Below are 12,334 nucleotides of genomic sequence, written 5' to 3'. Positions count from 1 at the left end.
GCGGATTTATTTTAGAAGTATACTAAATGCAGACTATTTTCATGCATCTACCGGAAGACATACTTTTGCATGCATTTCAAAACAGGTAAAATGGGAAGAAGTGGTCCTGCGTCGCCCTCTATTGGCTGCGATAGCATGTTACAAATATATCTATTTTTGACTTAATCTTGTTGCCTTTACAAAGAAGAAATTGAAATAATAACTTGAAAGTGTTCACAGACTTAGAAACTCACCACTTAACAGTATAACACGTGGTCAGGTTTTAGACGCAGGTATTGTGACTTTCTGTGGTTTGTGATACGTTTGATCTGATCAGGTTTTTTCAAATCTCTTTCTCCAGTAAGCTTCGTTCATAATCCTGTCCTTACCGTGTCATACCCATTTTTAATTATTTTTAACAGCGTTTTTGTTCAAGCAATCAGTATTTAAAAATACTGCAAATTCGTAGCATATAAGTGCAATTTTGTAATAAAAATAGGGAGCTATTTTGAAACAACTTGTTTGCAAGACAGCCCTTTCAGAACCGCTGGGCATGGATTTGAATCAAAAGTTAACTTGTAGCCTTGAGGTAGCAAAACCTGGACTGAACCATTTTTCTCAATGCGGGGGGTCGCCGATTCATTCAACACTCACCTTAACCCCTAGTAGTTGTCGTATCTCGCTTTGTACATTGTGGTTACGCTGAAATTACCAAACCTGCAGCTTTTGCATAAAATATTTCTTTAGTGGGTTGTTTCCTTCCAACAAGACGTATTTTGTCATGTTTACCTCAGACCAATAAGATGGTGCGTTCCCTTCTTCCATCCAGTTCTCTTTAGTGTTTGCCAATGTTGGAGGTGTAACTGGGGTCTGGCCCTGGACAAAGGTAAAAAAAAAAAAAAAATGTTACCTCTAAATGTCACGTCGTCGTGAGGTGGTCACCGGAGGGTTTGCCACGTCGTTCTCGGTCCGTGCGTGTTGTTAGATCAGGCTGAATTTTCCACGACTTTTCGTGGAAGATGGGGCGGTGTGGAGATGCTAGCAAAGAGAGAGGGGTGTTCTCGGCCGATCAGCCATGATGAACCTCCACCGGCTAAGCGAGCCTAACCGGAGGTCGTCTGATTAAAAATTTTGCCGATTAAGGAAACCCACAGCGACACACTCATGACAGTATGCACATTTGGTCATTATGCAGCTCCGTTTTCAGGGACTGACATTTGGAGGAAACGCTGTTTTCCTCTTGGTATCGTTAGCTTCCTTGCTAAGCTGGGCAGTAGCTGGGATGCATAGGTTGCAGACAGCCAGTCGGGCTCTAACGCTACACCACCTCTTCTTTTTTGTTGTTGTTGTTATGCCTTCAGTTTGCAGTGACACACAGTGATAAACCCCGATAGCTTGCTGTTTCAATAATGCGTGAGTTAGTGAGAGTTGCAGCATACGAAATTGTAACTTAGCCCCCTCCCCTTCCAGAGCACTAGGGGCAGGCTGGACACACAAGCGCTATTTGCAGGAAAAATGTAAATACATGAACTTCAATGAGCTGGAGCTGCTGCTGAGTCAAAGATGCATGTGTTCTGCCTCGAAGTGCAGTGTTGTTTACATTAGTCCAACCATCATCTGTATGGACAGGTGACACTTGTTATACATAAATGAAAGAAAACAGAATGAAAACATTCAAGCTGTAGTGTTTAATTCCTCAACCAAGAGATTAACAGGTTTAGACTTTGTTTTCCCTCTACTCTTAACTCTGGGAATATGTACTTTACCTGTTTTTTTTATTCATATAACTGATTGAACTCTCAATAAATCAGTTTATAAACTGTTTGCTTCCTTGTTTCTCAAATTAAGTATTAAGTACTTGATCTTAAACAGTATGACATGCATCGTTACACTGCAGTCAGTGTTTGCCTCCTTAAAGAGTTCTTCTTTTTTTGTCGCACACATGTTGCAGATCATCAAACAAATTTTGATCACAAAGATTTGAATGTCAACCTTATTTTGACATTCAAATCAAAATAAGTTTGACATTCAAATCAAAATAAGTTTGACACTTCTACAAACAGACAGTCTTTCACAACTTAGCCAAACAAAGCAACAAAATAGGAAGGGAAGCGTATTAAAATGTCGTCAGAAAAAAAAGTAGCTTTCATAAAAACTTATTTGGATAATTGTTTGGAGAATCAAAAAGTCTAGACTTGGACTAGGCCACTTCAGGCCCTACCCTACAGATCAGAACTTTTTGGTATGACATGGTTCTATTTAATTAATTCTTTAATTTAAGTGCAGGTTAAACTCAGCTCCCCCCCCCCCAAAAAAGGGGTTAATTCCTGTTAATTTATGATTTAACAAGGCGGGGGCGGGGCTCAGTCAAAAGTACAATTTGTGTTACATTTTGAACGTTATCATTTATAAGTTCTCCCTTAGTATGCTTACAGCTAGTTCATTTGTAACCCTGTCCTGTTAGACTCATGCTTCATCTAATGCTGTTCATTTTTTTTAAACATAGTAAGAAACTGATTCATTTAGCTGAAAGCAGGTACTACGGCGTTGTTTACTCAATTTTCACTGTTGGTTAAACAGCACATGCTACAAATTAATTTCATATATATATTACAGGCTGCAGGCAAAATATTTGCATTCCTAAAAATCTACATTGGGATTTCCAACTTTATGGCTTTCACTGCCTTGGTGCCCTGTAAGGCAGTGCTGTGGTACGAACTTACTCCTAGTTGTGCAACTCGGTCTTATAAAGGAGGAAAACAACGAGATAAAAATCATTAAAATGTGTAGTAAATTAACTTGTTAGGTCTCAGTCTCGCCTCTGCTGTTTTTCTACAGTTCAATAACGACAAGCACTGCAGATGTGATCCTGATTGTCTCAAGTGTTTACACGGACGCTGTCTGTTGAGGTCTTTGATTTGATAATACCAGAAGGCTGGTTTAGCTAGTTTGGATGTGTTTGGGATCATCGTCCTGTTTGGAACGATCCGATTCTATTAAAGTTTCAACAATCCTATTAAAAATACCAACCTTTATAAAAATGAAACGTGGTTAGCATGCTCAGAAAAACCCTCTTATTACAGAGGCTCTGTGTTATTTTAAAAATAAATAAATAATGGAATACTGTTGCCACTTGTCACAGTTTAGAAAGTTTTACATTTACTATTGAGTGTTTCAAACAAAATATAAACCCCTTCTCTAAAATTGACACCTTGAAGCTTGACTGACTTTTATACTATAGCTATCCGTCGTGGCTATAGCACGGGTGATGCTGCCACACTGCATTGCACAAAGTAGATGGGAAATTGAAGGACTACCTTAAAACTCTTCAAATCCACAACGAATTCAAACTTATACACCAAAATCTTGTTTTTGTTACCAGTTCACCTTAAAAATATCCAATTAAGTAATTGATTGCATGACAATCACGGCCACAAAGAGTTTAAACTTCCGACTAGAACGTTACTGGACCAGTATATTTGCATCTGGCCCACGGTTAAGATCGACTGCTGAAACCTGTATATAATTTTTCGTGCTTTGTTCCTCCCGAAAAACAAATTGTAATTCAATGTCCATTGTCTCGCTTGGGCAGCTTTCACAGGCGGCCTCCTTTTTGCCGTTGGCAGCAGTAACATGAGTAAAGCTCCTTGGAATAAAGCTTCATTGTTTGTGTCTGTTAGCTGCCGGTGGATCAGAATGTGAGAGAGAACGGCTCCGTTTGGAGTCGGTTCTCCAGGCTCTCAGCACAGAAATGTTCTAAAATATCTTACACGGATTTCAGACTTCTGAAAATGTGTGTGTGTGGAACAATGTCCAGCTCACTTTTCAGGCTGTAAAATGAATGAGATGTTTCAATTCTCTATTTAATTTGAGGTGTGACTACACATGGCCTGCTGTTGTTCTCCTCCAGGAATAGAGCATGGCTCAAGTGAAAGTACAGACCGCAGCGCCCCTGGCTGGTCCTGGCCTCTCCCCTGGAGTTTCTCCGACGGCCATGGCCAGCCCAGGACCCCTGGGTCTGCAGCCCTCTGTCAACGGCACAGGCCCGGCCCCCACACCCGCCTGCCCTGCTCCTGCAGTCGGATATGGGGACGCTCCTGTGTCTGCCACACCACCAGGTATGACAGAACAACACCGCCATCTTCTGTTTATGATCAGCCGCGAAGAGCATGTCGCATTATAACGACTATGTGGAAGATTCCCAAACAAATGATGTATCTTTTTTAACTCTGGACAAACATTGTACTGTTGTATTTGTTCATATTTTGCGTTTATTATGCTTCAATGAAAAGCTGAGCCTGTAGTTTGCAACAATAGGCACATCTAAATCAATCCGAATGTAACCGAGACGTTTGGCTCAACAATTCACTTCAAACAGTGAACCTCATAAATTATATAAATTCATTAGAGACAGAATCATTGAAACATTTATTTTTGTTAGTCATGATGATTATGGTCTTTGATACAGAAACGTTCTGTAATGATCTACACAGTCTTGGGGAAGACTGTTGACTTGACTGTTGTCCTACAGACCATCACAGACAACTTCCACAAAGAAATTAAGCAATTCACTAAATTGACTTCCTGATGATTTTCTTAGGTAATGAGATGAATCGATAACTCTCCAATGTTACAGTTTCCCACCAGAGTTTTCTACACAAATGAGGCATGATTCGTCTGAACGGTGCAAAAACTGTAGTTTTGTCCTCAGTAAATTGTGTTTGGCTGCTGTGTGTTCAAGGCTCGCCCCAGGAGGACATGGCAAACCCTAAAGAGAAAACTCCAATGTGCTTGGTGAATGAGTTAGCCCGTTTCAACAGGATCCAGCCACAGTACAAGCTCCTCAATGAGAGAGGCCCTGCACATGCTAAGGTAAACTATTCATCAATTTTTCTTTTGGGGAAAAAAAAAAGCATATTTTTTCCATGTGTTCTAATATTAATAGGCATCACGAAGGAGCATGTGTTTCTTGAAATGCAATTCCAGTTGCTTAGTTCTGTAATGTGTTGGTTTCTCCTACGGGTGTTGCTGCTTCAGATCTTCACGGTGCAGCTGACTCTTGGGGAGCAGGTGTGGGAGGCAGAGGGCACCAGCATTAAGAAAGCCCAGCACTCCACTGCTGCCAAAGCGCTGGCCGAGAGCGTCCTTCCCAGGCCCGCGCCCCGCTCGCCTAAAGTCGACATCAACAGCAACCCAGGTAGCACAAAAGAAAATTCCAGTCTGTCCTCGGATTTTATCAACTCATAATAATTCGTCAGTGAACATGTATGTGCACACTTGCACAGTGCTTTGAAAAAATATTCAGTTATTCATGCTCATTGGGAATTTACCTGATGGACAAACATGGGATTTTACACGTCTCTGCCAGCATAAGCAGGTTTAAGCGATGGATGTTTCTTTGCAAAGTCCATATGTCTGCAATATTATTCACAGTTTGGCACAAACCATGTTGGGGACATGGAAACAGACCACAATTTAAATCTCAGTCTTGATAAAAAACACCACGTGTGGCTGAAAAGTAACTCAGTACATCACCCCGAACACATCATCCTGCAGCATCGCAGCAGACGGTGGTGGTGGATGTAAGATTGGGATGGTTTCACGATACTAAACACATATTTGAGAATCCGTGGCAAGACTGGAAAATTGCTTTTAAGATAAGAGACATCCAGTCCCACTGAGCTTAAACTAATTTGCAGTGAAGAACGAGGGCAAAGTCCATCATTGATGCTGACATTGCTAAAAAGACTTGCAAATGTAGGTGCAGGAAATATGATTCATTTGTAAAAAAATAAATCCCCACTACGATTCTCTCTCCACTTAGCAATTATGTTCAACTCTCTATTAGTCTATCACACAAAATCCCAGTAAAATGCACTTAAATTTGTGTTTGTAACTCGAAAATATATCAAGTTAAATGGGTATGAATGCTTTTGCAAGGCACTCAATCAATCAAAAAATCAAATTTTATTTGTATAGCACATTTCAGCAGCAAGGCATTTCAAAGTGCTTTACATCATTACAAACACAGAATCACAATGCAATATAGAATCAATCATTAAGTCAAGTTCCATCAATAAATTTGTAATTGATTACATTTCAAATACAATTCTAAACAGGTGGGTTTTTAGTTGAGATTTAAAAGAAGTCAGTGTTTCAGCTGTTTTACAGTTTTCTGGAAGTTTGTTCCAAATTTGTGGTGCATAGATGCTGAAAGCTGCTTCTCCTCGTTTGGTTCTGGTTCTGGGAATGCAGAGCAGACCAGAACCGGAAGACCTGAGAGGTCTGGAAGGTTGATACAACAACAGCAGATCTTTAATGTATTGTGGTGCTAATCCGTTCAGTGATTTATAAACTAACAACAGTATTTTAAAGTCTATTCTTTGAGCTACAGGGAGCCAGTGGAGGGACTTTAAAACTGGTGTTATGTGCTCTATCTTCCTGGTTTTAGTGAGAACGCGAGCAGCAGCATTCTGGATCAGCTGCAGCTGTTTGATTGATTTGTTGGACAGACCTGTGAAGACGCTGTTGCAATAATCAATACGACTGAAGATGAACGCATGGATGAGTTTCTCTAGATCTTGCTGGGACATTAGTCCTTTAATCCTGGAAATGTTCTTCAGTTGATAGAAGGCCGACTTTGTAACTGTCTTTATGTGGCTCTGGAGGTTCAGGTCAGAGTCCATCACTACACCCAGGTTTCGGGCCTGATCGCTGGTTTTCAGTTGTAATAACTGAAGCTGTGCATTGACTCTAGATCGTTCCTCTTTAGGTCCAAAAATAATAACTTCAGTTTTGCACTGAAATAAAAGTTATTGGTTCTTAATTATTAGCTTTCTTAGCTTTATTGACAGTTGTGCTTTCTGTCCATCTTACCTCACCTGTCTCCTTCTCTGAAGTAGATTTAGTGGTTTACTTTTAAACACCATGGTTGACTTTTCTCGTTTTAATCTTCAATGACCATCACAGGCAGTATAACGCCCACCGTGGAGCTGAATGGTCTTGCCATGAAGAGAGGGGAGCCAGCTATCTACAGGCCCCTGGATCCCAAACCCATCCCCAACTACAGAGCTAATTACAACTTCAGAGGGATGATTAACCAAAGGTGAGCACCTTCAACATAATTTGTGTAAAAGGTGTGACTGTGTACTTTTTACTCTTCTGTTGACCATGACACCTAAGAATAAGGTGGCTGTTTATTGAGTGTTTTATTTTTTTTATTTTTTATTGGAAAGGAAATATTCTGTAAATGTTTTGGATGCACAAACGTTTCCAGAAATGAAAAGAAAACATTTCTGTCTTGACTGTAGATTGAACTAGGATATGTAGCTGTGAGGATCTGCAGTTCTGATGGGACGAATGGGTAGGCACAGTCTATGGTGGGCTTCAAAATCTGATTGTTGTCTGATGAATGAATTGATGGATTAATGGATTAATCCGCAGAGCACAAGATTAGTAAAATCTTCAATGGCTGCAGCCCTGTGTCAGTCATCGTTTCATAATCAAAGCCTGTTCTGTGACTATAATGAAAGTCATTACTTTCATTACTGTTTTTCAAACTCTCTCTGCCTTTGAAAAAAAATCTAATTTTTATGCTTGAAAAAAGTTTTAAATGGGAATAAGTACAGAACGTGCAGAAATAATGAATGAACTCAGATTTCTTTATTTCTCTGTTTCCTTCCTTCTTCCTTCTTTCTTTTTTTCTTTTTTCCTTTCTTGTTTCCTGTAAATGAACCTTTTATTATTTATAAAGCAGTAAGATTAGCCTGAACTTTAAAAAAGGTTCTGTCAAAACCAAATCAAAAATTAACATTACAGCATCCATCTTAGGTATTCATATCCCCTAAACATTAATCTGTTTTATTCAGACATATTTTATTAGGATTCTATGTGATAGACCACAAATAAGTCATAGACATCAAGTGGAAGGAAAATGGTTCACCATAAAAAAAAGACAAATCAGGGAAATGTGTTGTACATTTTATTATTATGCTCTGCTTTTTGTTAGTCTCTCACTTTAAATCTCAATAAAATATATCAGGGTTGTATTCCTATCTGTATGAAAACTCATGCATGAATCAATTGTTAAGCACTTTACATAAGTTGTAAATTATAGTTTGTGAAAATCATATTTCAACCACTGAAAACCTCAGAAACTCTTCTGTGACAAAAGAAAATAAGCGCATACGCACTACCTCAACCTTGCTCTATTTTTTTTTCTATTTCTATAAAAATGATTGTAGATACACACACAGGTGCATATTGTTTTGTTTATCCTCTTTTATTTTTCTTAAGCTTACTCATTTATAATTGATGTCTGTATTCTGTGAGCTCTTGAAACCAAAATCAGACTCCTTGTCCGTGCTCACAGCCTTGGCCAATAAAGCTGGTTCTGATCTGAAATAAGGATTAATGGTGAATAATCTTTTGTAACCTTATATTTTAGCATTTTATGACCCTTGAAAGAACAGATGGCCCTTAAAGCATGGGGACTTGAAAAGACAAACTTGATAAAGGCTCATTTGAAATGCTTTGAATCACTTTGAGTCCCTCCAGGTGGCAGTGTTTCATCACTTTACACATTTCCTGACTCCTTTCCAATTTTGATCAGTACTCTTTTAGCTGCTTTAGAGAAAGATATTTATTTAACACTTTGTATATATTCATCTCTTTTATTTTTAACTTAAGCAATAGTCTTACTTTCTTGTCACTTAAACAGGTAGGTATTTAATACAGAAGTGTTAAATACAGAAGTGTTTGCTTTTAGTTCATTTCAACCTTGGCGTTTGACGTTTCTTCTGTGAGATGAGATTTATTATATGAACAGATTATGTTGCCAGATAAAATGAGTGACTCAGTGGCAGTGTTGAGTAACTAAGTGTAGTCAGCAGAGAGCCTAGCATCTGGCTCACATCTTTTTACTATTTGATCCATGTAGGAACTGATGGGGGGAGAAAGATGAATGTCTTTGGGGTAGAGGAGAAAATCTGCTTGCCAACATCTATCCGTCAGTGTCGCCTGTTTCCAAGAAGACACCGGTAGTATTTATCTCTCATGGTCTGTTTTCTTTTCTGATTTCACTCAACCGGCATGGCAAAGGGAAGAGTTTAAAGATGTGTGCCTCTCCGATAGCAGAGAAATATTTCATTCCAAGGTCACTTATGATTTCATGAGGCCTCTTTCTTTAAGTGTGAATGAGGGTGGGATTAATGAAGGGGAGACCTTGTGGATGGGAGTTCTCTTAAACAGATGAGTGACTATGTAACAGAGTGACGGGCCATATTTGGCATCCGTCAACTAAACGATGCGGCGGGGAAGCGGAGGTTTCCACATAACCATGTCCTTACCTATTATGATGAATAAGAGCGATCCAGAGTCGTGTTGATGGAAAATCTTCCCATTAAAAGGGCAGCCCGGCTCTGATCCATCAGTGCTCTAATGACCGCCGAGACCAGTATTGATTCGTTCAGAAAGTGCCCTGCGGAGGAAATGCTGCGATAATATGAAATGTGCATTTATCAGTGTCTTAATGAATCTTATTTATGGTGAAGGACCTAAGCATAATTCTTTACTGCCCAAGTCCATGTTTAAGCGAGCGATCCGTCTCCACTATCGTTCAGAAATGGGCGCCCCATTGTTCGGGACTGCTGTGAAACGTGTGGCTAACAAAACTGATGGTTGGATTTGGAAAATATTTGGTGCATCTTTGAAGTATTTTTCTACCTATTCCTAAACCTATCATTTGTGGAGTATGCTTTAATTTTCCTAGGAGTACTTCTTTGCCAATTTTGCAGTCATCCATCAACTAAACGGATGACTGCAATCGTGTGTGATTTCTGGTCTATTCTGATGAAGGATGTCTGCTGTTTAATAAATCTTTAAGGCAGAGTCACTAAATAATGATGTATTCCACATGGATTTGGGTGTTTTAGACACCAGCGAAACCAAAGTCCATCATGCGTTTTTCACTCTGTCTGTTTAGAGTTACATGTCTTATTTAAATAGCTTGGGCTCTCTAATGCTGGATTCAGAGTTGTGTTGAAATCTCCACCTCTACATCTGGGGTATTGAGAAAAATTGGACTGTATCAGACGAAGTAGCAGAGACCCTGCATACTTGTGTTCTCAAGAAATCTTATGACATCAGCCGTTTTCATCTGCAATCCCCAATTCCTGTGTTATCACTGGAACACCTGGTTCCATTGAGTCATGCAGGAGCTCCTCCAGTTAATCCTCGGCGTTCCCAGCTTTCGTCCCTCTGGTCCAGTCTCAGTGGGCTTGGTGGGTGCAGGCATTCTGCGGGAGTTAGAATTTGGATTGGACTTTCCCCAATGAAGCAAAGGTGTGTAGTGTCCTCCCAGCCCTCATTTGGTTATGACAGTAACATTATGTCAGCTGGAAGAAGAGTGGGTTAAATGACTGCGGGTGCTTTGCTCTGTGACATTTCCTCCTCTGATGATTTTCAGATACAAGGCGGTGAGTTGCTGCTTTCTCTGTCTGAAGCGTAAAAGAAGAAAAGTCACCTGCGGCCTGACTGAAATTGTGACACAGTTGTAGTCGAAAAAGCTACCGTTTCTGTTCTACCCCTGGTTAAAAGTTGGTAATTTCATTATTTTTAACCATAAAAAGAAGAATCCCATGTAGTGTTTTACTTTGTTTTGTTTTGACTGGTTCTGTTGCCATTTTTTCCAGCAATGTTAACGACTTGCTAAAAACAAAAACATTACAGAGCAAATCTTTATTTTAAATTTATTCTCTTTTCTTGTCTGACATTAATTACTATGCCTCTAATAGTACTGGTGTGTGCTGTTTTATTAGTAAAAAAAAAAAAAAAGAGTTTTGGTTAAAGCCTCCTTTAGCCGAAAAAGTACAAAAAGGCATTTTCCACTATAATGTGTTCACTGGACATTTTGCAGTGATTAAGTTCATTGTTAAGACTGCAGCAGGCAAAACAAAGTCTAAAAACTTTGACGTAAAGAGAAACGTCTTAAAATTTGGTTAAAATGTAGAAAATAAAGAAACTATTAAAAAAATCTAAACATAAAACATTTTCAAACCTCTGAAATGCAGAAAAATGCTCAGTTTTTGTTGTACAGGAACAAACTTCTCCTTCGTCATCTAGTGCAGCGTTTCCACCTTGTGGTACGAGCAAGACATTGCGGCCAGGTGCTAACTAGATAGTTAGATAGGAGCCGTTCTGAATTATTTGGGTGCCTTTGCCCTTATTGTTTACTGAGGCAGAGGTTCAGTGTATGATTAGGCATGTTTGAACTCAAATTAGCATAAATAAAAGTCTTGCTTTAGTTAAATGAGCACAAATAGAGCCTTGACTGAAGTGTATTGCCATAGTCTCACCTTGTTTCCACCACCATGTGGCAGCTGTTTATATAGACTATGTCTGACCAGTTTATGGCATGCATTGTTGAAAATTTTGGCTTGGCCCTTGTTTTATTATTTAATTGTCTAGTAAGTTTGCCTCATAGCTGCATGGTAGAATCCTTGGAAATGAACATACCTAGCTAGAACTTGCGTAAGGTACAGTGTGTACATGTGTGGACTGTGTGAATGAAAAGATCTATTCCGTGCCTGTAGAATATCAGATGGCACTTCAGACACAAAGTACACCCAGGAACTCAGGCGTGGCAACCCGCCTCTCTAATTGGGCCAACTCCACTCATTGAAAAGGCAAATCTGCCCATCAGCACTTTGTTATATCCAACATTTCCTGTCATCTCTTCCTGCATTAACATATTACATTTCCTCTGAAGTCTTTTTAACACAAGCGGTCATCTTTTTTTTTCTTCCTTTTTTAAAAATCTAAACTCTGTCTCTCTCTGTCCTTGCCTGGGTTACATTTTATATTGCTCCTTGTTTCTTTAGCCTTTACATTTCTTCAGGATATAGTCAGGACGCAGCGTTCTCTCTTTGGTTCACTCAGGAATTCCTCAGATATGGTTCTTCTTTTCCATCTTATCATCACAGCTGCCCCCAGATAAAAAGAAGCAGCCAAATCCAAACAGGCAGTAACTTCAAAAGAAATAGCTTCTTTATTGCATTAGTTTCTCTATTTCATTTTATGTCAACACACATGTGCATAGCTCACAAAATCAAATCACTTCCCTGTTATAGAATATAAATCCCCATGGGTGACATACCAGTGGAAAGGATATTACGTCCTAATTGTCGTAAAGCCGTGTTTTATTGAATGAGGGGGTGTGTGTGTGTGGGTGGGAGGGATATGGCTCCAACATAACCAAATGCTCACATGATTTGTGTTCACCAGACTCTATGATACAGAAAACTTTTTTCCCATTCCATCTAGTCTCTTCTGAGTCAAGTTTTAGGATTTTTCATCC

The 12,334-nt window shown here is 39.4% G+C and overlaps 1 protein-coding gene across 1 annotated transcript in view; it reads left to right on the top strand.

Moving 5' to 3' along the window:
* The first annotated feature begins 745 nt into the window (after window positions 1–745).
* Window positions 746–12,334, top strand: part of stau2 (staufen double-stranded RNA binding protein 2) — an 85,730-nt gene continuing 74,141 nt past the window's right edge. The window contains exons 1-5 of the mRNA XM_028005130.1: window positions 746–865; window positions 3,890–4,097; window positions 4,721–4,851; window positions 5,017–5,176; window positions 6,949–7,084. Of these exons, the coding sequence (XP_027860931.1) occupies window positions 3,899–4,097; window positions 4,721–4,851; window positions 5,017–5,176; window positions 6,949–7,084 (626 nt within the window). The 5' untranslated portion in view covers window positions 746–865; window positions 3,890–3,898. The remainder of the gene's footprint in view (window positions 866–3,889; window positions 4,098–4,720; window positions 4,852–5,016; window positions 5,177–6,948; window positions 7,085–12,334) is intronic.

Source organism: Xiphophorus couchianus, chromosome 21, assembly GCF_001444195.1.
Source record: "Xiphophorus couchianus chromosome 21, X_couchianus-1.0, whole genome shotgun sequence".
In the NCBI taxonomy this organism is placed as follows: Eukaryota; Metazoa; Chordata; class Actinopteri; order Cyprinodontiformes; family Poeciliidae; genus Xiphophorus; species Xiphophorus couchianus.
The sequence above is the reverse complement of the archived record's forward strand: the minus strand, read 5'-3'. Positions and strand labels throughout refer to the sequence as shown.